General features: G+C 60.1%; 2 protein-coding genes across 5 annotated transcripts in view; both read left to right on the top strand.

Moving 5' to 3' along the window:
- The window catches only part of RAB26 (RAB26, member RAS oncogene family), a 31,227-nt gene extending 21,261 nt beyond the window's left edge, over window positions 1-9,966 (top strand). The window contains exons 3-9 of the mRNA XM_080556758.1: window positions 3,114-3,155; window positions 3,861-3,927; window positions 4,006-4,058; window positions 5,844-5,909; window positions 6,706-6,762; window positions 7,126-7,202; window positions 7,548-9,966. Of these exons, the coding sequence (XP_080412884.1) occupies window positions 3,114-3,155; window positions 3,861-3,927; window positions 4,006-4,058; window positions 5,844-5,909; window positions 6,706-6,762; window positions 7,126-7,202; window positions 7,548-7,650 (465 nt within the window). The 3' untranslated portion in view covers window positions 7,651-9,966. The remainder of the gene's footprint in view (window positions 1-3,113; window positions 3,156-3,860; window positions 3,928-4,005; window positions 4,059-5,843; window positions 5,910-6,705; window positions 6,763-7,125; window positions 7,203-7,547) is intronic.
- Window positions 9,967-11,510: 1,544 nt separating this feature from the next.
- TRAF7 (TNF receptor associated factor 7) overlaps window positions 11,511-25,355 on the top strand; it is a 28,168-nt gene continuing 14,323 nt past the window's right edge. The window contains exons 1-4 of one of the 4 annotated variants that reach the window (XM_080556754.1): window positions 11,511-11,701; window positions 19,305-19,422; window positions 19,669-19,726; window positions 20,802-20,893. In XM_080556754.1, the coding sequence (XP_080412880.1) occupies window positions 19,342-19,422; window positions 19,669-19,726; window positions 20,802-20,893 (231 nt within the window). In that variant the 5' untranslated portion in view covers window positions 11,511-11,701; window positions 19,305-19,341. Of the gene's footprint in view, window positions 11,702-15,328; window positions 15,674-19,304; window positions 19,423-19,668; window positions 19,727-20,552; window positions 20,671-20,801; window positions 20,894-20,924; window positions 25,106-25,355 lie in introns of those variants that run through there. The other 3 variants (XM_080556755.1, XM_080556756.1, XM_080556757.1) reach the window with 3 other exon arrangements.

A 25,355-nucleotide genomic window follows, 5' to 3' on the forward strand; every position in this document is an offset into this window, starting at 1 on the left:
TGATGACCCTTCAGGCCACCTGCCTGAGCACGCTGCGGGTGTGCCGTGGCTCCGAGCCCTCCCGTTGCTCCTCGCAGGGCGAGCTGGGGGAGGCTGCAGCACAGTCACGCTGTGCCAGCACCAGCCCCAGACCCCACTGAAACCCTGGGGACTCGAGCTTTTTCCCCAGCCTGGCCCAGCAGCACTTGGGTGCACACGCTCCTCGTTGCTCTTCTAGATTGCAATTAGCTTTAAGAATCCCCCCCAACACAAAATGTAGGTCAGTCGTAATTAGTTTGAATCCTGCTGCTGCCAGCTTTGCTTTTAATTAAGCTCCTCCAGAGGGGAGGCGGCGCACGAGGTGCGGTGCCGGAGCTGCAGCCCTCGTGGCACTCGTCACACGCCTCGTGGTCCCCGCTGGCAGCGCCCGGTCACCCGGCCGTCACCGCTGCTGGCACTTCCCAGCCCGCAGCTGCACTCACGGCACTGCTCACCACGAGGACGGGGGTGAGGAGCAGCCCTTCCCACCCGGGGGCTGCTGCGCCCTGCTTGCTCCGTTGTTTGGGGTGAGCCGAGCCCCGGGCACGGCCGTCGGCTGCAAACCGGCTCCAGTTTGCGCATCAGGCTCAGGGCAGACGCGCTGCGGGGCAGGGAGCCGGCCATGGGCTGTCCTCCTGGTCCCCAAGACCCTCCTGCTGCGGGCAGCTGCAAGCTGTCGCCCGCAGGAAATCACCTCCGGCTGCCAATAGAGGTTTGCCGTTCATCGAGCAGCGAGGTTTGCGCTATGAAATATTTAGTGAGGACTGGCTGTCCCTCGCCGTTCGCTCGCGGCTGCGGTCGTTGCAGTGTGATGCCTTCTTTCCGTTCCCATCCCCTCTGCGGTGGGCAGGCTGCTGTCAGACGCAGTGGTGGGGCCGGGGGGTGGGCTGGGGGCCAGATCCTGCTCCCTGACTGCAGTGGGGCAGCTCTGGCTCGGCTGTACCGGCCTGTGGGGGGCCATCGGGGCTGGCCAGGGATTTTTGATGGCAAATCGGGCGTGAAAATTAGATTTCTTGCAGAGCAGTAAGCCTGTACCTGCAGAACGGGTGTTAGTCCACGGATCGGAGTGCTGTGAGATGGCAGTGCGGGGCAGAGCAGCCAGCGCCGTGTGCTTTACAAGGGGTCTGTCGCTGCGAGGGGATGTCGGCAGTGGTGGACGTTAGGGTCCACGTTGGGATTTCCCCCCTTTGCTCACTGTGCTCTTTTTTCCAGCAGAGGGGGCCCGTTCCCCCCGGGGTGCCGTTAACACCACGGTCTCCTGCACCTTGTGCGTTCCCTCGAGCTGCCGTGGCTTTTCAGCCGATCGCGCCGCATTTCAGGACCAAAACATTCTGCAAATCCCCGACGCGGTGTGAGCGGTGTTTGCAGAGCGTGGCCGCTCCAGCTCCTTTATATTCACCCTCAGTCCTGCAGACAGCGCGTGGTGCCGGCACCCTTGGCAGACCCGCTCCGTTCCCCTGCCACGAACCAGGCGCCCGCAGCCCCCTGCCAAGGAGTTTTCTCGGCGCCCTGCGCAGCGTGTGCCACCCGCACCCCTTCCCCTCCCAGCCGTGGGCTGCCTGCCCGTTTTACCCCTTCCAGGGCCGTGAATCACTCCGCTCCCTCAGCTCCATCGCTGCCTTTGAAGGTATTTATAAACTGCGATCGTCTCCCCTGCGCCTGCTTTAGCAGACGGTGTAAATTTAGCGCGCTTGTTGACTCTGCTCCTCTCCTCCTCGTCCGCATCCTTGCTGCTGGAGGAGCGTGGCTGTGCAGGAGCCGAGATGTTACCTCGGGCCTGATTAAAACCATCAAAACGCAGAGGCAGAGCCCTGCCGGTGCCATCCTGGTGGGTGATGCCGAGCGCCAGCGTCCCGCGGTGTTGGGTAGTTGCGGCAGGTCGGCATGTGAGGCACTGGGATGGCCTCTCCGTGGGGGAGAGGCGCTTTGCCGAGCTCTGCCCGGCACTGGGTGGCCGTGCCTGCTGCCGAGGCCACCCCACGGGACCATCGGAGGGGATGGATGCGGCACCGCGCGCCCCGGGGAGCTCTGTGCGCTGGCTGCGGGCTTTGGATCAGTCGTGAGCGCAGCAGGTGCCGGCTGCCCAGCCCAGCCAGCCCCGTCACGCACCACTGCTTGGGGTTGTTTTAATCACACCCTAGTGATTACTGTGCTAATTTCTGTCGGTCTAGCAAGCAAATTAATCTCTCCGCTCTGTCCTCTGGGGCTGTTTGATCTTTAGGGTTGGGTTTGATGAACGTTTAGAGAGCCGCCTGCAGCTCGCGGGGCTGCGGTCGCTTGGTGTGCGGTCAGAGTGCGGCCCTTGCCCGCCACCGGGCTCTCCCCACACACCTCGTGGTGCCCCCGTCCTGCACCGCTGCCGGCTCCGTCCGGGCAGTTGTAAAACATTTCCTGTTGGCTCTGAGAAGCAGAGGATCTGAGGAGCCGGCACTGCTTCGCTGGTGCCCACGGTGCCCACCCCTGCCCTCGCAAACATGCGGGCCTTGCAGCGCTGTCGGGTGGGTGATGTCTTCCCAACCTGGCTTTGCTCCCTCCCTGCCGCTGGACCTCGCAGGAACCTGCACCTCGGCCCCAGGCAAGCACCGGGCTATGGCACAGAGGGGCACGGCCCCTCCTGCTCCTCCCTGCCGGCCCTGCTGCGAAACACGAGCGATACGGGGAAAAGCAAACGGAGAGGGAAAGCAGTGCTGGCTGGGAGAAAAATCAGTAGAAGTGGCAGGCAGAGGAGTTATTTTCAAGTTGCTAACTGAATATGGAGTAGTTAGCTGTGCCTTTTGAAGGCCATTAGGATGGGATGCTGGCGCTCATTAATTTATTGCCAGAGGTGGTCTAGCCTGCGTCGCGCAGCACACTAAATCAGCGGTGCAGACACAAAGATTTAAGTATCCAAATATATGTAACTTGCAGCAGACGCAGGAAATGATCTTCTCACTGTGCCACCATGCAAATTACTCCAACAGGCGCTGTGACCAATTTATGCAAGTTTAAAAAAAGGGAGAGAGAAAATCAGCATAAACACAGCGGTGGAGCCGGTGCAGGCGCGGGGCAGCAGCTGCCAGGCGGGCGGCCTCACCGCTGCTTCTCTTCTCTTGCAGAATAAGGTGCTGACGGTGGATGGGGTGAAGGTGAAGCTGCAGGTGAGTCCCACGGCCCCGGAGCAGCTCCCGCGGTGTTCGGGGCTCGGTAAAACCCCTGGGAGCCAATGGGCCAGGAGCAGCCCCAAAACCTGGTCCCCATCCCATTCCCGTGCTTGGAAGCTGTCGTTGCGTGCATGCACGTGCATGTACACACGTGTGCGCACGTGCACCCCCATGGCTGCTCCGTCCCTGTCTGCCAGCCCCTCCGAAAAGCCCCGGCAGCAGGCAGAGACCAAGCTGCTCGCCCCGAGCCCCAGCTGCTTCCTGACCCCTGGGCTAGCAGCTGAATAACGCCATTAGCACCGATCTTCCCCCGACAGCAGCGTGGCACTCTGGAAACATATCGTGGCATTAAAAACTGATAAATTAAATTAACGAGTCCCCACACATCCATCTGCTGGATGGATTTTCTGATTAAGGACACGTTGCGAGCCCTTTGTCACATGCCGCCGTCCCTGCGGTCAGATGTGCTGAGGAGTGGGGAGGTGCTGCTTAAATATTTATTGCACTTGGCCCCTCTCCTGTTACCGTCCTCAGAGCCCCCCCTGCAGCTGCGAGCTAGTCACGCGCAGATAGAGCAGCCCCTGGGCCGCTGCTAGAAGCAAACCGCTGAGGAAACTTTGCGGGGTTGTGCTGTGGCCGTGCGCTCGTTGTGTCCCGTGGGTGCCTGCGGGATGCGGCTGACCCCGGTCCTCTGCCTTGCAGATCTGGGACACGGCGGGGCAGGAGCGCTTCCGCAGCGTCACGCACGCCTACTACCGGGACGCCCATGGTGAGCACACCCGGGGCTGGGGGCTCGGGGGGCGTGCGGCACGGTGCCGGCACTAACGCGCCGCCGCTCTCTCCGCAGCCCTGCTCCTGCTCTACGATGTCACCAACAAAGCGTCCTTCGACAACATCCAGGTACGTGCGGCGCCTCCCGCTCCTCTCCTGGCGGTTTCAGGCAGCTCCGCGGGTTTCCTGCGCTGCCGGGGCACCGCTGAGGCTCCGCAGCTTCCGAAGCCCTGCAAGCGCTTGGAGCAAACCCGCGGCGCGCTGGCTGCAGGTGGCACCGGGATTTACTGGTGGTGGTGGTGCTCTGTGCCAGCCCCGGAGATGAGCAGGGTCTGGGGGCCTGGGGAAAAGCTGTGCCCCAGCTGGAGGGAGCCCCTGACCGGCCGTGCCCCGGGGCAGAGGTGTGTGCCGGGGGCGCAAAGCGTGGCCGCTTCCGAGGGGCTGCAGTGGGTGCTGCGCACCCGTCTGGCAGGGAGGACAGTGCTGGGGCGTCGGAGGACGCGCGGAGAACATTTCCCTTTCCTGGCAAATGGAAGGGGCGACAGACTCACTTCACCGGCAGATTTATGCCGCGTGTAATTACAGCACCAGCTGGAGAGCTCGCTCCCGCTAAGTGAGCGCAGGCAGCCGCTGGGAACGAGGCGCTCCCTCGGCCCGGCCCAAAGTCGCCCCGGCTGCCTTGGCAGCAAACCCAGGCAGGGGAGAAGGTCGCATCCTGCTGCCCCGCTCCTCGTCCCCCTGCAGACCTGCCCGTCCTGCCGGCCATCGTGGGGTCCCTTGTCCCCTCCCTGCAGACCCACGCAAGGCTCAGCGCGGTGCCGCCAGCACGGGGAGGGGGATTTTAATCCCCAAAGGCCAGCAGGAAGGGGGAAGGAAGCTGTGCGGCCGCACAGTGCCTCTGCCAGCTGCGTCCCCACGCCACAAAGCTGCTTTTTGGCAGGGAGCAGATGGTGCCACGAGGCTGTGCGAGGGGAATAGGAGGACCTGGGGACGGGAGGACCTGGGGACGGGAGGACCTGGGGACAGGAGGACCTGGGGACAGGAGGACCTGGGGACAGGAGGACCTGCCCTCAGCGCCCCCCACCCCGCCGGGCCCGTGCAGCTGCTGGGCCGCTGCAAAGCGTGCTGCGAGCCAGGAGCAGTTAGCCCTGACCGAAGGGGACGTTGTTTGTGTCCCAGACGTGGAGTGCACCGTGCATGTCTGTGGCAAACAGGCTAGAGCTGTCCCTGCCCTGGAGTGTCCTCCTGTCCCCCTGCCCCAGGGCACCGGGGGTGCTCCCTGCAGGTGTGGGGACAGCCAGCAGCGGTGTTTTGTGCTGAGCTCGTGATCCCTCCATGAAAATTGCTCGAAGATTTCTCCCCCCACATTGTGGGGTTAGGGATTGCGGGGAGTTAGGGTCGGTTTGATTCGATTAGGCTGGATTAGAGGAAGGCAGGTTCACCCATGTGCCGCCTGATCATGCGGTGAAGCAGGCAGGGGGCACGGCCCAGAGCAAACCCTTGGCTTTATGCTTCTAAAACGCAACAGGATTTTTTTGTTCTGCTACAAGGATGGTGAATTTCCCCAATAGCAGCTTTCTGAGCAGGCCTAGCCTTCCAGCCAAGGAGGGAATTCGGGTCCTGCGAGTGCCTGTGGGCAGTCCCCAGGGTGTGCAGGGGGCCTGGGGGACCCGGCTGCTCCCTGTCTGCGGTTCCTGCTGCGCCCAGCTGAGTTTCTGAGCTGGGCTTTTCATTTTACATCTCGCCCCCAGCCATCTCCTCCCTGTGTCTGTGTAAAACCCCCGCTGTGGCATGGTTGTGGCAGGATCCCCGCGGAGGGGTCCCAGTGCCCAGGCCGGGGGCAGCCCCCATCCTCCTCCTCCTCCTCCTGGAGCCGTTGCTCACGGCAGCCTGTCTCTGGTCGTCTCCCTCCAGGCTTGGCTGACAGAGATTCATGAATACGCGCAGCAGGACGTGGTCCTCATGCTACTGGGAAACAAGGTGAGCCTGGCCCCGGCGGAGCTGGAGCTGCCTCTGCCGACGGCCCTGTGCGGGTGCTGCAGGTGCCGTCAGGGCATAACGCAGGGGCGGTGATTCCTGGTTAGCTGCAGGTCCACGGCCAGCAGAGCCACCAAAAGTGGCCGCTTGGCCCAGGGGAGCCGCTTGCTCTCCAGTTTGGGAGCCCTGCTGCTCGCTGGAACCCAGGCGGATCCCATCTCCCTCCTGGTGCACGGGAGCTGGCTCGAGCCCTGCGTGCTGCTGCGCTGCAGAGTCCCTGCAGGAAATACGGGATTGAGTCCAGGTGCTGGAGATGAAAGGAGCCTCTTGTGCTCGTCCTGCAAGTCCCCGCTGAGCCCCGGCTTCCCCTTGCTGCAGGAGCAGCGCAGCATTGCTGGTTCCCCCTGCTGCTGTGAGGAGGCTGCTTTTTCTTCTGCCTCGCCTGGTCCGTGAGGATGCGTGTGGCACAGAGCCACAAATCACCTCGGACATGCCTGGAGCAGGGATCTCCAGCATCTCTGCGATGCACACGCGGTGTGAGCCTGCCCATGGGGCATGGTGTTCAGGAAACCAGGCAGGCTGCGGCAGAAAGGCAGGAGCGGGGAGTCAGGGCCCTTAAAAGCGTTCAGCAGAGTCCAAAGCCCCGAGCAGAGGGGAGCCAGCGAGGCTTTGCGCCGTGCCCCAGCAGCCCCGGGCTGGTGGTGTTTGGGAGCATGGGGGCAGGAGGGTGGAGGGGGGTGTGGGGGCTGCCTGATGCTGACCGCCCAGATAATCCCAGCTTGCTCTTTGCTGTTGGCAGGTGGATTCAGCCCAGGACAGAGTGGTGAAAAGGGAAGACGGAGAAAAATTAGCCAAGGTAGGGGAGCGGGCTTTTTTGCTGCAGCGGAGCCACTTGTTGGGTGACGGGGGGCAGCACGCAGCCAGGCGGCTACCTGGGAGCTGCCTTCAGCCCTTGTCTCGCTCCCGTCTCCCTCCACCTCTGCTCTTTCTTTAAGCTTCCGCTGCCATTTCTTGCTTCTCTGTCCTATCCTGAGGCTCTGAAGAATAAACACTCCTTTACCTGTGACCCCTCGTGCAGCTTTCTCCCCCCCTGCAGGGCCGGACCCCTCTCCCCCCGAGCTGAGCCCTGTGGCGGGCACCGTGCCCGCTGGGGCTCTGCGCGGAGCCGAGCTCGTGTCCCCGTGGGCCTCCCTGACCTCCTCCGTGTCTCGTCCTGCAGGAGTACGGCGTGCCCTTCATGGAGACCAGCGCAAAAAGCGGCCTGAACGTCGAATTAGCGTTCACAGCCATCGCAAAGTAAGTGAGCGGTCGCGGCCGTGCTGCGCGCCCCTGCCGGGTGCGGAGCACTCAGCGCCTGCTCCCCTCGGCCACTGCCAGGCCGTGCGCGACACCGTCCCCTGCATCGCCACCAAGCTGGTGCTGCAGGGAGGGCAGGCTCTTCAGTGGGAGACCTGAGAGAAAGGCCAGCTGCATCACGCACTGCTTTGTTCTCTGGGGAAGTGCTTACCCATCCCAAACAGCTGCAGGATGCTTCCTCGGGGGTTTAACGAAGCACTTAGACCAGGTCATGGCTCAGCGGAGCTGCTCCAGGCAGCTTAGAAGTAGGTGGGCAGAAAGGTAATGTTTTCCCTCTTCCTGCAGGGAACTGAAGCACAGGTCCATGAAGCTGCCCAACGAGCCCAAATTCAAGCTCCACGACTACGTGAAGAAGGAAGTGAGGGGCTCGGGCTGCTGCCGGTCCTAATGCGCTCGGTGCATTTGTACAGAGACTCATGCCACGTGTTTGTGCGCCGCGCTCTCTCCTCGTGGACAGTGTGTGCATGTCTGTCTTGTGTCTGTATCTGCGTACAAGGTGAGCTGAGACCTGTGGGGTGCAGGCAGCAGCAGGAAAAGCTCTATGGGCCGGCGCCGAGGCTGGCCGTGCTGCACCACGTGCCAGGCACGCTCCCCAGACCCCACAGCACCCACCCACACCACGGCTCCCCAGAGGGAAATGCATTTCCCTGGCCGGGCTGCTCTGCTCCCGCCCGGCTCGGAGCTGCCCTGCCCGGTGCAGGCAGGAGGGGACGCGGGGAAAGGGCTTGGTCGGTGTGGCCACGGCTCCCTCCAGGTTCCTCCACCGGTTCAGCAGCGACGGCGCTCAGCCAAGAGCACCCTGGGGTTGCTTTAATGCGAGGAGGAATGATGGGGCCTAGGGGAGCGAGTGCCTGCTCCCCACCAAAATCTGGGTGGGAAAAAATCCTGAATTCACTTTTCCCACGTACCCGGAATTCAGCTGATCAGATCCTTGGCCTGGGGCACACAGGAAAGCTTTGTTTTCAAGGCAACCGTTTTTTAGCTGCTTATTTCTGTCTGTCAGTCCTTCCCGTGTTGTAACATAGCTCCTCGATGAAGATTTCTCCTCTTCCCCGCAGAAGACAAGAGCTTAGATGTCCGTTTGAGTAAGCTCCCGCAAACATCTGTTGTACAGAGGTTTCCTGACTGTTTATCTGTTCGGCGAAGGCTTTGGTTCTCTCACTACAGCCATTTCTTGTACTTTAATGAGAAGAAAGCTAATGTACTGCAGCTTATTCCTGATCCCTTCATGTAAGCCCGATAGCTTTTTTAGACTGCAACAGTGCTTTGCTCCGAAGTTCTCTTGGGACAGCTCTTTCTTCTAAAGGAAGAAAGCCGAGGAGGCTGCTGTAGGCATTGACCGTGCAGGTTTGAGACTTCTGCCAGCTCTCTTCAAGGGATTCCTCAGCCCTTTTGTCTGTGCCAGGCACGTGGCTTTTGCTTTTGTTAAAGTTGCACTTCCACGTACAAATTACAACTTTGGAGGAAGTGTTTGGCCTCTGGCAATTTTCTTATTAAAAAAATTCCACCTGCACGACACCAGGTGCCCTGCTGCACTGCCCCTATAAATAGGGCACTTAAATCAGCCTGTCCCTCACTCCCAGCTGGCAGAACACCAGCTCCCAGCAGTTATTTAGCTGCACCCGCCCCTTGTCGCAGCAGGGGTGCCAGCCTGAGCTGCAGCACAGCGTTCCCCAAGGGCACAAAGTCCCTCGGTGCATGGTTCAGGCAGGCAGCCACAGAGCAGACCCCCTCGGAGCTGCACTTCTTGGCGAGCCACAGTAAAATGCGCAGCACTCAGAGCTAGAGTGGGTCCAGCACAACGATGGTACGGAGCCTAAAATAAACCTGCTGAGAACAGAGCATTTTTCCTGCATAGCTTGTTAGGAAGAAATGTCTGTTACCCGACTTAAATTTTGTTAAAAACCCTGTTCCCGGGGGAATGTTTGCAGCAACCAGCCTGGAGCAGCCCCCACTGATGTGCATCGCTGGGCAGAGCCTGCTCCCTGCTGGCAGCACCATGCAGGGCCCGGGGGGGAGGCAGCGAGGGCAGCCTCCTGTTCTGCATCAACCCTTCCCAGCACCAGAGGCATCCCACCAGAGGCACAGAAGAGCAGCAGGCAGCTCAAACGCCTGGGTCTGTTCCCAAGCCTGCCTTTGGTGTTTTCTCAGAATAACTCACGGTGTAAGAGCAGCCCCTGCCCCAAGGTGCCAGTCACTGCACAGACACTACCTCCTTCCCCCTCCTCACAGGCAGGGCGCCTCGCATCTTTGGCCATCCTGAAAAAGCTGACAGCTCCTAACTCGGTACTTCGGGGTGGGACCAAAAACAATCTAAAAATAATTTAAATAGAGCAGATGTGAGCGCTACTTTTTGGGTATGCCTGTCACAACCTAACTAGTACAGCAGAACCAGAACCGCATTTGGGGAACTTCCTAACCCCCCCAAACTGAAGGGACACTCAACCCCCATCTACCCCGCCACAAGGTCCCTGTGCACCACTCCCCTCCCGCTGCCCGCACACCAACCTTGCTGCTGAAGCACCCCTCCGCTCTTCTTTGGTGTTTTTTTTTTTTACATGGGCCTCTACTGCCCCCAACCGATGCAGAATGGTTCAGTGCATTCAAGCAAGCCGAGGAGTTGGCATGACATGCACTTCTCATTTTCGCTGGCTCTTGTTTACAGCTTTTGTTTCATTCCTGTTAATAAATTTTTTTAATAATCCTCGCGGCTACAGTGGTGTTTTTGTCTCATACCCGAACTGTTCGATCATTCCAATAGTTCAGCTCATTCTTGAGCCTACCTGGATGGTTGCATTACCAGCATGGGCTCAGGTACCCCCCTGCACCCACCAGGAACTCAAGGGACCCAGACTACAGCTGAGCTGCAGCACACATCATACAACAGCTTCCTTCAATAATAGCAATGATTTGCTGTGTGCCCAGATGCAAAATTCTGTTAAGTCTATGGTTTTGTGTGTTATGCATAGGATTTGTAAAGAACAGAGACAAAAACAGAAGTCTTTTGAAAACTTTATTAAATCTGTAAGCTGTAGAACCAGCCCAATAGAGAACCCAAAGTGGGGATGCAGCAGCAAGCAGTTTAAAAGTTACAAGGCTGAACTTGATTTGAGAATATGGAAATAACAAAGACCTGAACAACTTATTAAATTCCAAAAAAAAAAGTTGAAAGATTTAAATCATTCACCTACACAATCTAGCACTGTGAGGACTGCTGCCTGCGAATCCTTTTGTTTACCTGTACTACTGCATCCACTGCCTGCCATTACTTTTGCTGTAGGCTATCACGTGGCAGAGGAAAAAACTTCGATTTCTTCTGTTTCACGGAATTCTGCAGCTGATGCTGAGTTCTTGAAAAACTGCACTGACTCTTTAATTGTACAGCATGAAAAGCATCAGCTTCGCTGTTAGATACAGCAACCCCAGAAGAGTTTTTTAACCGTATTCGGGTGCATCCCTTGCTGTGTTCTCAGCCTGATGCCTACGTTACGCCCGGGGTCGCAGCTACACGAGGCGCACCAGGCCGTTACTCCAGCCCGGTTTCACTTGCCCCAAAGCGCCTCGTGGCCCCACACAGCTGCAGCTTCCCGAGCCGGCTCAGGAGCAGCAGGTCACCGCACACGTGTGCGCCTCACCGCCCGGAACTCCACGGCGACCGCCGGGCCCTCAGGCCTCCCTTCCCGCGCCGCCGTTGCGGTGCGGGTCCCGCCGGCCCTGCGGAGAGAAGGCGGCGCGGTGAGAGCAGCCCGCCGCGCCCCGCGCCGCCCGGCCCGCCGCTCCCTCGAGCCTCAGCCGCGATGCGTCAGCAGGGGCCGCGGCCGCCCGCCGCCCTCAGACGAGGTGTCAGAAAGGATCGGATCATCCCCGGCTCGCCCGGGCCCGGCCCCGTGTGGCGGTCCCGGTCCCACCGCCCCCCTCGCCGCCCACCCCTCACCTACCTCTCCGCCGGAAAGGACAAAGTGTGCCCCCGCCAGGCTATTTATAACCACCACAACGCTGCTATTGGCCAGACTGCCTGCGGGCTCAGCCAATCGCCAGCAGTTGGGGTGATCGCCCTCACCCCTCTGCCGGCGCTCATTGGCTGCCGCTCCTCCTCTCCCCAGTGGCGCGGTGCGGGCCGAGGCGCGGTTCGGCGCCGCCCGATTGGCCCCCGGAGGAGGCCGAGCGAAGCCAGTAGCGACAGCGATTGTAACACCGACCGACCGCGGACGCGCCAATCAGCGCTGGGCCGCGCGGGCCGCTGGGAGCTGTAGTCCCGGCGTCTCGGAGGCGCGGCGAGGAGCGGGCGAAGGTCGGAGCGCGGGACTACAAATCCCGAGGAGCACCGAGAGCGGCGCTTCCGGCCCGGGCGGCAGCGGGGCCGCGGGACGAGCGGGGCAGGCCCGGGGCCGCGATGTGCCGGGGCCGGGTGCCGCAGCTCCGGCCGCCGCCGCTGCCAGGTACGGGGCGGGGCGGGGCGGCGGGGCCGGGCCGGGCCTCGCGCTCCGGGCTCGGGCCTGGGGCAGCGGCGGGGGTTCGCCGGGCGGTGGTGCCAGGCCCGCTGGTTGTGGCCCCCCCCACACCCGGTGCCCCGTGAGGGCCGCTGGGCCGGCAGCGGCTGCTCCTGCACCGGCAGCGCCGGCGGGTGCCCGGGTCCAGCCCCGGCAGGCCGAGCTCGGCTCCTTTGCAGCCGCCCCGAGCGCTCCGTGCTGCCGGTAGGGGGCTGCGGGGCCCGGTGCGGGGTGCTCGGTCTGCGGAGGGCCGGGTGAGCCGGGGTGGGGGGGGGGCTCCGGGAAGCCCCTGCGGGAGAGGGGCGTGAGGTGGGGCCGTCCCCCACGGGCCCTGCGTGGCTCCCCGGGGGCCGCGCGAGGCGCGGCGGCAGCTCGGGGGAAGGGCTGTGCGGGTAACCCTGCCGGGGGCTGCCCGCCCTGCTCCGGGCCTGGGCGCCCCGCGCTGCGTCTGTGCGGCTCCCCGGCCGGAGCCCTTCGGCAGGGCTCTCCTGCCGGCTGTTTGACACGGCTCCACTCGTCGCTGCCACCGCGAATCGCTGCCTTCCGCCGCTGCAAGCGGCAGTGCCGGGGGCACCCCCAGAATCCGGGGCTGCATCATGTCAGCGCTGCACAGACGCCCACTGACTGCGAGCCCAAAGGCAGCACGCAGAACGCACAGCTCTGCCCTCGCTGCACAGCTGGAGGAGCGGGACATCAAAGGGCTTGGGGATTTCCCAAGGGTCACGCAGGAAAGTGTAGGATCAGGGCACTGCTCTGCAGCCTGCTGACCCCGAAGTCACCGTGGGTGCAGCGTGAGAAAGCCCAGGGTAAATCCAGCCACGACAACACAAAGCTCCCGCTTTGTGGTTTCACAGAATCATTAGGGTTGGACGAGCCCTCCAAGATCATCTGGTCCAACTGTCCCCCTGCCACCAATGTCACCCCCTAATCCACGTCCCCAGGCACCACGTCCAGCCTTCCCTTGAACGCCCCCAGGGACGGTGACGCCACCCCCTCCCTGGGCAACGCATTCCGGTGCCTGCCTGCTTTGGTTCAGCGCAGCAGGTGGCAGGAGATCACTTGCAGGTGAAGCCGCCGGCAGGAAGGAAAGTTCCGTGACGGGGGAGGTTCAGTTGTACCACGCAGCACTGGGAGACCTAAGCCGGGCTGGAGGGACCAGGGCATTGGGTCGGGGAGTGAATGCGGGCAGCTTTGCTGACCCGGGCTGCGAGGAGGGAGGGCTGCGCACTCCAGGATGTCGCTCGTGCAGTGTGACCGTGTTTGTGCCTGCTGTGCCCCGTGAGGAGCTGCTCTGGGTGCACGGCGCCCTGCTGCGTGGGGCAGGGCGGGCACACGGCGCCCTGCTGCGTGGGCAGGTGTCCGGCAGCACCCCCCCGCCTTGCAGGCCTGTCTCCCAGGCTGGCCCCGCTCCCTGCCCCAGGAAGGCTTTTCCTTTCCATGGCAGCTCTGTGCTAACTGGTTTTCCCCGGGGTGCCTCCGCAAGCACAGACCGCGTTGCTGCTTTTTAGGCCGCTTGATATTCGGCATTACGAATAGCTCGGGAACTATCTAAGGAGGGCGAGAAACTTGAATTCCCTGAAAAGCGAGAGGTGGACGAGCCCGTCCCTGCGGATTCCTCGGGTCCAAGGCACAAGGCCGCGTGCAGCAGGAGGGCTGGTTTCTCTTAACTATCCCAAACCCCCCCCCCCCCAGCCCGCGAGCGGCCCGGCAGAGCGGCGAGGCGGCGTGGGGATCGGCTGCACGGGGCTTTTCCGGCTGGCTGGGCAAGTCCCCGCTGCTCCGCGTGCCTTTCTGCTTACCTCACCGGGAGCCGCGCGCAGACAGCGCAGGGGACGTTTTGGCCGGGGGAAGCTGCCCGCAGCTGCGGGGCTTGGTGCTGGCGGCGGCTCCGGGTCCCGCCACCCCGTGCCGGTGCGGGCAGGCAGCGGTGAGCGCTGCGGGCAGCGGGGCCCTGCCAGCTGGCCCGGGCTGCCTGCCTCCCTCGGGGCCGCCGATGGCAGCGGTGGGGGAACCGAGCAGTTCTCACACCCCTGCTTAGGTCGGAGTGAGGGCAGCAGGTACCCGAGGTCCGGCGCCGGGTTAGAAGCGGTGCCTGCAGCTAGCTGGAGCTGCCCTGTGCTCCCGTTGTGATCCTGAGCGCGTCCCGAGGCCGTGTGACGGTGACCCCAGCAAGTGCTCTCTGGGGTTGTTCCCGGTGGTTTCAGAAAGGTGAAATCCTCAGGGTTCGCAGAGGGAAGGTTTGGGAGAAGCGGCAGGGCCTCGCGCCCCCTCTGCCTTGCACCTGAGGCCGTTGTGGCCGCAGCACAGCTGCTGGCTGCGCGCCGGGAGGGATTTAAACGGGACCTTCCTGGCGTGATGGCAGGGGGCTGCGGGGCGCTGGAGGGTGCTTGTGTGTGAAACTGGGCAGGGGGTGTGCTGTGGTGGAAGGGGCAACATCCATTTCTTCAGGAATCAAGGATTCGGTGCTCGTTTGTCTGGGACCTGACATCACTGCTTTGACCATCCTTTGCCCGGCTCACCTGGTAGCTGTGAAGCACGGCGGTGCCTGTCCCTCGCAGTGGGTCGCAGCTCTATGGACTGGGCTCTCCTGCTTGTTCTCAGTCAGAAACTGTTCACACAGAACAAAAATGCACAAAAAAAGTCTTTTATTTGTAAAGAAGCTGGTGCGTTTCAGACGGATCCCTAGAGCGGTCTGGTTGCACCCAGAGGGCAGACAAGAGCACGGCACGAAGTGTCAGAGCCTGGGAAGGCGTCTGGGGAGGGCAGGGGAAGGGAACGGTGCGCGTTCCTCTGGCCCGTGTCCTACAGGTCAGGCAAGGTGCTTGTAGTCGTCGTCATCACAGAGCTCTGTAAATGCTGGTACCGAACTCCACGAGCACTTCGGAAATGAATGCTGTTTCCACCAGAGGCACTGACCAGGAGGGCTGCAGCGACTGTCCCGGGGCTGCCTCTAAAGCCCTGGTGTTTGAGCTCGTGAATCTTGCCTCGTTTGTGCTTCGGTCGGAGACCTTCCCTGGCAGGTTGCGGTGGCCTATGGGAATCACGGGTGGGAAATGGGGGCAACGCCTCGTGCTGCAGAAGAACGAGGCGGAAAGAGCCTGCCCGAAGTGGACCCGGATGTTCCCTGCTACCTCCCCTGGAAGAGCCCTGCACCTGCAGGGGCTGGGGAGGTGGCCGAGGAGGCGGGTGTAGTCCCCGAGCCCACGCAGCCTGCGCTCAGCCCCTGCCGTGCCCTTGTCCTGCCGAGCCGGGCTGTCGGGGCAGCTCAGCTCATCTTGTGTAATAACATTTCCCCGGTGATGTGCCAGCCCTCTGCGGGATGTGTAACCCTCGCGGTTCTGCCTGCGGCGTCGTAAGAGGAACGGAAACTTGTGCCTTTCCCCGTGAATATCCACCCCGCGAAGCTGGGAGGGTCGCGTCGCCCGGCCGCTTCCCAGGCAGCACAGAGCAGCCTGTCCGTGCCTGCCCGTCCCGCCAGGCCCTGCAAGGTACGCTCTGCCGGCCCAGCGCCTCCGCGGGGGTGAGCGGCCTCGCTCAGAGGCAGCGCCGGTGAGCCCAGGGAGGAAGAAAGGAGAGACTGAAGCAGACGCAGGGCCCGTAGCTGGGCTTTGTGGGCCGTCGGTTGCGCAAGGCTGGGACGTTGGCAGGTTTCTCAGCTTTGCAGCGGGGCGTTGCGCCTGGCAGCCGCTCCCCTGGGGCGCGGTGTTTTCCCTGAGAGTGTCCAGTGCCCTGCTGCCGCCTCCCCCCGGGGCACGGAGCCCAGCACTGCTGCTGTGCCCGTGGCAGCGAGGTTTCCCGAGTCAGGAGCCGGCTCCAGAACCAGGACGAGGCAGCTTGCGTGGTCTTTGTGGAGGACACGAGCCCTGCCATCCCTGCGTCTCGCGCCACGTCTCCCCCCGAAGCCTCGGCCGTGTCCCTGAGGTTGGTTGCGAGGACCTGCCGGGCGCTGGGAGCGGCCGGGCGAGCGGGTGCTCGGGGCGATGCCCCGCAGCCGGAGGGGCCAGCAGCAGCCCCACCAGCACCCTCCTTCAGCCCGGCTGCCCCCGCCGTTCCCCTCCCCGCTCCAAGGTGCGCCGCCGGGCTTGGCGGCAGCGGGAGGCAGCCGGCAGAGAACTGCCTCGCTGCTGGCTTTCCTGGCTTCTGCAGCGGGGGGAAAAGGAGTGCTGCTTTCCCCAGCTGTCCGCAGGCGGTGGTGGCTGGGTTTTTCCTTCCCTGCGTTACTAAACGAGGGGTTTTAAGGCTTTTCTTCTCGCTGAGTCTCCAGAGCCCGAGCTGATCGCTGCGGTGCGGAAGGGCTGAAACCTGGCCCTTCCCTGCCTCGCGTCTGGTTCCTATCAGCCGCGTGGTTTGGTGAGCGGTGGGTTCCCACAGCTTCCTTTTTTCCGGGGGAGATTTTTCCCCTCGCTTTTTACGGTCAAAAGCAGCGTGGTTGCCTTTGAAAGAACAAACAAACAAACTCCAGGCAAGGAGAGCCTGGGCCACAGCCTCCGCGGCCCGGTTCGGTGTAAATCGCAGGGTGACCCTGGGCCGGGAAATGACAGCGTTCCCGGCGCTCCTGGCCTGCTGCCTCGCGGAGCTGCCGGGTGCTCGGGGGATTCCTGGAGCCCCTTGGCGTTTGGTCATCGAAAAAGGGCTTTGCAGAGCAGAGGATCCCGTGACTTCCAGTAAATGCTGGTTATTCCTTCTAGGTCACAGAGCACACGTCTTTCGTAACAAGGCCGCTGACGTTTCGCTGTGTGGTTGTTGGCACCTCCTCCAGCCACGGCTCTGCTCCGGCCCCGGAGGGCCCAGGTGCCGGGCCAGGGTTCGGGGATGCAGCAGGGATTTTTGCTAACGCCGCAGGAAGCTGGTATCAATGGCAAGAACACCTCTGCTGCTTCCCTTTAGCTTTGCAGTCGGTTGGCAAAAGCCTTTCTCAGCACCTCGTGGCAGAGCGCTCGAGGCGTGGAGGGGCTGTCAGGGAGGTGTCTGCTCTGCTGAAGTGCTTCCTGCGTGTGGTGGTTGCAGAGGTTTGGGCCGAAATCAGGTATTCGCCTGGTGGCTGGCGTTCTGCACGCTGGCTGCTATCCCACGGGACATTTTTCCCATTGCTCGCATTCCTCGGGTTTCTGCTCAGAGCCGGCACGGAGCGGCTCCCCGCTGCCGGCAGGTAGGTCGCTCAGCCAAGCTGCAGGGCTCGGGACGTGCTTGTGAGCAAGGAGTGGAAAGTCCCTGTGTTGCAGCCCGCCTTCCCTGCCTCGCTTTGGATTTATCCAAGCTCTGTTGCAATCGGATCCTGCAGCCATTCCCGTGGGCTTTGGGGCAGGGTGCGTGGGCAGCTACAGGGGAGGTAACTCAAGGGTACGGCAGGTCCTCACCCGTTATGTCTGAAGGCAACGCAGGCCCTGAAAATGGGAAGGGGGTGAAGGGTTTGCCTGAGCCCCGAGAGCCCCCAGTCCTCCGTAAGGATGGGCTTGGCTGCTTTCCATCTGGGAGCGATTATTTGCCTCGAAACTGGGTAGGGATATTCGGTATGCCGGATAGCCCCAGTGCCTCGCCCGCGGTCACAGGAGAGCGAGAGGCTGAGTGGGGTTCAGATCTCTTGGGGCCGCGGCCAGGCGTTACCAAAAGCTGTCTGCCCTCTGGCCACTGCCGCCCCCCACGGGTGGCCTTCAGGCCTCGGTGCTCTGAGAAGGAGCAAAAGGAGCACGAGGATCCCCAGGGCGAGGTCCCGCGTGCTGGAGCCCGGCGCCGGGCTCGGCAGGTCTCCGTAGCGCGGTGGCACAGCCCTGCTTCGCTCCTGCTCTTCTCGGGACCGCTCCAGCAACTGCCGAGCGTCTCCCGAGGGGTCTGGTGTTTGCAGGCAGCCGGGACAGAGCTTCAAAACGTGTGGAAGACATGATCCAGATCCCTGGTTTTGAGATGGTCGTGGGTAGGGTGTAGGGGGGTTGTTTGCTGGGTTGGTTTGGTTTTTTGGTTTTGGCCGTGAGCAGGGCAGTGGTGAGGGCGCCTCGGGTGTCGCGCTGTTGGCGGCGTTTGACGGGGCGGCACGCAGCCGCTGTGCTCTCCTGCTGGGAGCGAGGAGGCCCCTGTGGGACCCGGTGGTGGGAACCCACTGGTCTCTTAGCAAGCGCCTGGGGATTTCGGAGTCGTCGCCCTCGGGTAGGAGAGAACCAGCAGCGCCCTTCCGCTTCCCAGTCGCTCGCCCAACAACTTCCCAGGCTTCCTTCGCCGCCGGCGGCTCCTGTCCCGCAGAGAGGGATTGGGGTTGTGCTTTAGTCAGCTGGTTTTGGCCAGCCTGCTCTCACTGCAGATGTCTGTCTGTTTAGCCCTTGGACTCCGCTGCTGGCAGGAGAGCGGCGAGATTTAACCATGCCGTGGGCAGAAGGGATCTTCTCATCGGGGTTTTTCCTGAGCAGCTTACTCCCGGAGCGCCTGCGCAGGCTGGGACAGGCTGCAAGTGCGAGCAGTCCCTCCCAGCTGCCAGGACGCCTGGGAGGAGAGCTCCGTGCCGTGCCCAACCTCTCTTCTGTGACGGAAACTTCTGTCCAGGCCAGAGGCAGCTCCGTACGACGGCAGAGAGGTGCAGCTCCGTCCTGGGGGAGCAGCTCTGGTACCCCGGCTCCCGCGGAGGCTGCCTGAGAGCATCCTGCCGAACAGGCAGCAGCGGGGCTTTGTGCCCTCAGCCAGCGTCAGGTTCCAGCAGAGGTTAAAGAAAGCCAGTCCCATGTGTTTCCGCAGAGCATTGTTGTGCAATACTCGACTTTGCAAATTTGAACCCATTTAAAGTCCTGGGTAAACAACTGAGGAAGAGAAGCGAGCCCCTCGGCTGACTTCTGGGGGGAGGAGGTTTCTCGGGTTGGCCGATGACCCAGGCTTTGCCGGCTGTTTCTGGGCAGAGACTGAGTGGGATCCAGGATCACAAACGTGTTAATTGAATGAGGTTTCTTCCTTACGTAGTGGGATAAAGGTTTTACGGGTACAGCCTCGCATCCTTTTCTGCCCCCAACACACGCACAGCTCCCTCGGCGCGCTGTAGGACCAGGCTTGTGTCTGGGGCTTTAGCCCAAATCCGCCCGTCGCGGCGTGCTCTGCTCTGTGCCCGCTGTGTCTGGCGGAGGCAGCTCCCTGTTGGGGCCCTGCTGCTGATCCCTGCGGTGTGCAGGGTGCGGCGCGGCGGCAGCTGAGGTGCTTTGACCTACGCTCAAACCGAGGGGGGAGAGAGGGCCAGGTATGGAGACCGCGTAGGGCTGCTGTCTGCTGGGACTGGGAAGTCTGTCTGCAATTGGGGCGGTCGTACACTTGTAAAAGCTGCTAGATTACGGGTGTTCCAGTGTTTGGGTGAGTAAGAAGTGCTGTTAAAAGATACCAGATTCTTTGCAAATTCTGCACACTCTGCTGAGGAGTGATTTGAAGGGGCCTGGCTTTGTTTGACCTTGCTACTTGTTTCTGAAAATCCAGGGTTACGTGCAATTAGGTAAATACTTGGACTTAATGCTTCAGAGGAGTGTTTTCTGAGCCCAGAGATACGTGCAGTGATCCTAACTCTTTTTCTGTCTTTCTTCTTCCGCAGAGCAAACTTCCCATGACTAACAAGTGCTGGTTGGATTATGAGCTCAAACAAGAACGCTCGCTACAATCGTTTCTCCAGTGGCACAACAAACATCACTACTCCTGAAAACACTAACGGGGTAAGCCCTGCTGTTAGCAGGGGGTGGGCTAGGGGTGCTTCTCGTGTTCTTGTCCTTTCTTTTGAGAAAAGGAGGATGGCTGTTGAGGATTTGGTACTTTCTCCCCCTTAAAAATCCTGGTATCCAGAAATGAAACTTGGGAATATGTACGCTGTATTTGGGTATATTCACAATCCAGGAGAGGCAGCAAGTCTTCGGGCTGTGCTGCACCGATACGCGCTGACCTTCTTTCTGTCCATATTTCAGACAAGAATGGAAACAACTTTTGGGCCGGCCTACTCTGCTGTGACAACCATCACAAAGGGTGAGCACATTTCATGTGTGGAGCTTCCCCCCAGAGCAGCGTGTGTGAATCCTAGCAGACTTTTCCTTGTTGTTTCACAGATCATAAAGCTGTTGGGAGAGTCACTAAGTGTTCGTTACAGACAGGTGCCGAGGTGCTGCTTTTAGTAGTCTGCAGCCCAAGTGTTATTTAATCACGGCATCTGATCACCAGGCATGATGGAACAAGCATCCACAGGAATTTTCTCCTATTACACAGGCTTTACAGTACCACTGAGAGGCCCTTGATGAAATTAGGGTAGTACAACAGGGCCTGATACGGAGTTTAGTCCCGAATCTTCACTCTCGGCCTGCCCGTGAGTCACTCTGGACACTTTGGTAAAACCCCCATGGCCATTTTTAGCTCAGACAGGAGGGGGTGCGAGTGTACCTGCTCGTATCAAATCCTTGTGCTTTGTTCTTCAAAGCCCAGCAGCTGAGGAGTCTGAGCTCTGACACACGGCGTGAATGTAGGAAGAGATCTGGTTTCGCTTTGGAGTAAAAATATCCTTACTTTAGTAAAGATAAGAAACTGGCACTTGACACCAATTTAGATAAGGAAATGAACAGTCTGCCTGGAGGAGCTGTTTGGATTACATTTGTACAGGACTCTGGAATCTGGTTTTGGACTCCTAAATATTTACATTTAGAACTTGATGTACTTCCGTAATACTATCTTTATACAACCATCCCCAGTTTAATATAGCATGCTTCCTTTGTGCTACAAGAAATAGCCAGACCTCCCTTAGTCTAAGCAGTTTTTGATGGGTGACTGAGATATGTGTGAGTACAAGGTTTCCTTTTCATAGTGTTTTTAACCGATGGGCCTGGACCTGGCAGAACATTATCTGTGCTCCTTGAAAGATCGCATGCATTTCAGCAAGCTATCAGAGATCAGGATTATTCAGCCTGCACTGATGTGTCCAGGTCAGGAACTGGAGTAGGGGAATCCCTTGTCTGTTCCTTTTCCAAGGAACACGTAGAGTTACAGACACCTGTAGCTTGGAAATGTTACCATGGAGCCTAATTTTTCTTTTTTTTTTTAATTTGCATTAAAGCTGACGGGACCAATACTTTTAAACAGCATCGTCGGACCCCATCCTCCTCCAGCACGCTCACCTACTCCCCACGAGATGAGGACGATGGCATGGTAGGTGTTGCCAGGAGCCCCCTGGTGAATGGCTTAGCTGCTTGTACCTCAAATGGGAGACATCTGGTGCTCCTCTGGACGTCTCCGCCTCCCTCTTCACTCCCATGCGCTGTGTTGTATCAGCTGCAGATGTCTGCACCGGAGGCAGGACCAGCCTCAGCATTTCCTGGCTGCTCCCACGGTTGGAGCAGAGCGGGGTCAGAGGCTGCTTCTGGCCTGGGGCATTAGGCTGGCACTGCTTGGGAATGGTACGTGGTTACGGAGCCCAGGGGCTACACGTCCCCCAGACCTACCTGTGGGGATGAGCCTGCCTCCTGGTGTGAGCGGGGTGCTCTGACTCTCCTGGGCTCAGGAGAACACAGAGCTGTTGTCAGCTGGGGCTGGGGCTGCTCAGCCTCCATCAGGGCCTGCGGGACAGACCGCCCAGCTCCACAGCTGGACCTGCAGTTAGGACCAGAAAATGTATTCCTCTTTCCGCCTCCAGATGGGGCTTCTGACCAGAGGAGCGGGTTTGAAACCCGCAGAGTGGGATGTCCGGCCCTGCGGGCTGTGCCCAGCTCCTAGATTACATCAGCGGGGTCTGCTTCCACGCAGCATGCCCGTGGCTCGCAGTACCTCTGCAGAAAAGCACTTCCCAGTTTGGTGTCCAGTTTCCTCATTCACCTCACACAGTTCTCAGTAACTTCTTTTGGGGGAATTTGCTGATCCAACAGGCCCCAGGGTTAGTTGCTTAAAGAGAAATTAAATTGACTAAATCAATTAAATCAAGATCAGCAACAGCAAAGCAAACCTCAGTGGACAGACAAATAGCACTGAGACCTGGGTCTTCCCATGTCCGCAGTGCCCAGCCGTATCTCGTAACCTCACGCTCCTGCTTGTGAGTTAAGCATGTGAGTAACAGACTCTTCGTGTTAAGGACTTGTAAACTTCATCAGGTTAGGGGACCCAGCTTCAGAGCTAGGGAAAAATGGATCGCAGCAGCTGAATAAGTTAGGCACTGGCAGAGACTGGGGTCGCAGCACCAGTGTGAAGCTACAACGCTTCTCAAAATACACTGACACCAGATTGCAAAAAAGCTTTATTGTCAGCATCCTATAAAGTTCCTTCTGGTGCTCGGAGATCTTGCCGTGTTTTATGTGAGCACGTGTTTGTTTTTCATAAAGTCCTTTGAACATTTGGCTCGTGTCCTTGGCACACGCAGCTCTCCATCACATCGCTGACCCCGGGGTGCTGGACCACGGTTCCAAGGAGCCCGTGGCTGTCAGCACTGATCCCGTGGGCTGCGTGCTGTGCTCCCTGCACCCTTTTCCTGAGTTGTGCAGTTCTTACAGAGTACGGCTGAGGACTTTTCTGAAGGAGCAGGGGGTGCAAGGGACATTACGCTCATCCATGTCTGATGGAGAAGCTCCCTGGCTCCTTTGGAAACCTGTGGAACAAACTGGGGTGCGCAGCCAAGACGAGGAGAAATTTCTCCTAGGACCTAGCCTCAGTCCTCTTGGACAGCATCAGCCCCTCTACCCTGGAGTGCTAAAGATCGTTAAGCAAAAACAGCAAAAGGACTAACGAGCGGGTCAGGAAGCAACCTGCAGCTTGTGTTGCTAACTGACGATGAGCACCGCAGCCCTGCTCTGCCTGCTGCTCCAGACAAACTTTCGCTAACCCCTTCATAAAGCTTCCTTTGCTTTGTCGAGAATTAATCTGGGATTTCCCTTCCTGATCACTGAGTTTTCCCTCCTCCAGAAGCTGCCAAGGGTTTGTCAGCCACCACAGAGACAGCTGGAGAAGAGTCAGAGCCCTCCTGTGACCCCTCTCCCCACTTCTTTCTTTTTAAAGCTTCTGTTAATGAAACCAAAAGCAGAGCAGTGTTCTGCGTGCAAGGCGGAGATTACTGAGCATCTGCTGCCCTCCTCCCTGAAGGCAGTGCCACGTGCTCCCAGCCTCGCTGTGCCTACGGGGAACAGGAACAAGGCTTGTCCTAGGGCCTTCACCTAGGGGCTGCTTTTGTAGCTGGCGTGAGGGGAGGGGACTTGTTCTGGACTGAGTCAGCAGCCAGCTACAAGCCATTCATCGTCCATCAAAAGATGTCTGAGCGCTCCATGCCCTGGGCTGCCTGAAGCTGGCCTTGATGTGTAGTGCAGGAACAGCCCCGGTGCTGCTGTGCTGAGGTGGGACCCTGCCGACAGCTCCTCCCAAACCTCCCCTTGGCTGAAGCGATGCCACGTGTTGGGGCCTTGCCCCAGCACTCTGCAGGCCTCGGAGCTGCAAACCCAGCTTGGGTTTGGTGCACGTGGGTCTCCCCTAAGCTGGGCAGATGCCCATGGGGCAGGGGTCCTGCGGTCCTTAGGCTCTGTCCTTCTGTTCCCAGTGCAGAGCAGCCTGCAGTCCCCTTGGGCTGGCTGCTGTACGTGACCACTTAGTGCTGGAAAGCCCCCTCTGAGCAGCCGGGCTAGGGAGGGGAAGCAGTGCAAGGACTGGCCCTGCAGAGCTGCATCCCTCCAGTCTTGACCTTGCTTGCTTGGCACAACCAAAGGCCGCAGGTAACTGAAGGGGCAGCAAGCACCAGCGCTCACCTCTGCCCGTGCAGCGTTGTTGCTGCAGTTGTCTGCAGGGATCTTTCTTAGCACACCAGTTTCTCTCCTGTGTAATTTACAGGAGCGTTAGCCCAGCTAGGACTCGGGGAGCTGTGCTGGTGTTGCACGAGCCCAGCGGGGCTGTCGTACGCCGCGGCTCCTGGAGGAGCAGCCCCCTCCTCCCCCTCGGCGACCCCCAGGGGCTGCTGCTGGTAGCCCTGCCTGCAGCGCCTGCCTGTGCCGCCCTGCTCCCTGCCTCACCTCCGGAATGGGAGCTGTGCACAGTCATTCTTGTTATTTTAATAACTTGTGTTACTAGTGGAGGAAAATAATAAAATTAATGGATGCCCATAAAATTGATTTACCTCTTAACAATTCCTCCTCACGGTTTACATATTTGACCAATAAACATGCCTTCTTTAAGAAAAAGAGCTTTATGCTTTGGCTGCTGAGCAGATGCAGCATTTCTGAGCTCCTAGGAGCCCAGGATCATAACAATTATGAAGCACAGCAGTGTGAAGAACCAGCAGGATCCTGGTCTGCTCCTCTCCTGCAGCCCAACGGGGGCTGTTGTCGCCCTGCAGGATGGTCTGTCCCCGGGGGAGGTGGTCTCTGAAGCTCATCTCACATCTTGTGTTGCTGAATTTCCTGACTGCTCCGCTGGCCTCGTTCATTGTGTTTGCCTGCCCTTGGGTCTGCCGTAGCACACTTTCTCCCCGGCTGAGCACACAGAACGCAGCTCGGGAGGTTCAGACTGAGCAGGAGGAAATAGCTTTGTGCTTGCGCGGCAGTGCAGGGCAGCAGCCCGGGGTGGTGGCATCTCCTCCGTGGAGCTCTCCCGGTTCCAGGTAGGCAGCACCCCGGCTGATGGACCCCAGGGCCAGGAAGAGCCCCTCTTGGAGCAGCAGCAGGGCCAGCTGGAAGGAGCTCGGGAGGTGGCAGTGGAGTCTGTGAGCGGCGCAGGCTGCAGTCGTGCCGGCTGTAGGTGCGGTGTTGCAGGGCCAGGCAGCTCGGCATCGCTCATCTCTTGATGCTGAGTGTATGAAGCTCCTGGCTTCATTCTGCCTTTCCTCTGTCAGCCCGTTCCTTCTGCTCCGTGAAGACGTGTGTTGCTTCTCTCTGCGCTCCTCACCAGCGGCCAGAAGGGTCTTCCAGAGTAACCTGGCCATAGCCGTGCTGCCGGCCGTGCTAGGCCCCCAGCCCCGGCCCCCCCGGTCTGAAGAGTCTCCAGTTATCCGAAGAGTCTCCAGTTATGCTTTGGTGCTGGGTTGCATCCTGGCTGGTTGATACCGCGCCGTTTGAGGTGCGCTACGGGCTAATACTCCATGGCAGCATTCCCTCAAAGCCAACCCCAGGGACGCCGTGACCAGTGGGATTTTTCTTGATTGGTGCACGCGGTGTCCACTTAGCTCTCCCCTCCCAAGCAGGAAGCGACGAAGCCAGCCTGTTGCTGAATTGAATAGAAGGAAGTCTCCACACTTACGCAAAGAAATTTGGCAGAAGTTAGATAGCGAGCGAAACAACAAGTGCTGCTGCAGAGATTGGAGAAATTGCAGAAGATGGGAGCTGTCTCGGGGGGGGATTTGCAGCGCTTTCGGTGAAGGATTAATTCTGCCAAGCCTTTGCTTTGCGGGTGGGCACAGTAAGTAGACAAACAAATGCACCTTTGAGAAAGTTACGTGCCTGGAATGCAGATGTCGGCTTGGGTTAGCCAGCTGGGGCTGACTGGTGCCCGTCCTGTCTCTGAGCACAGTGTGGCGTCCCCAGGCTGCCGGGATGGCAGGCAGCAGCGAGGCACCGAGGCACGCTGCTCCCTTCCCTGCAGCTCGGATGAACAAATGGAGCGGCCGAGAGTCGGGGGGGCGGGGGGGGCTGGACCTGAAGTCTCTGTG

The sequence above is a fragment of the Anser brachyrhynchus genome (genome assembly GCF_964034855.1).
Source record: "Anser brachyrhynchus genome assembly, chromosome: 15".
NCBI lineage: Eukaryota > Metazoa > Chordata > Aves > Anseriformes > Anatidae > Anser > Anser brachyrhynchus.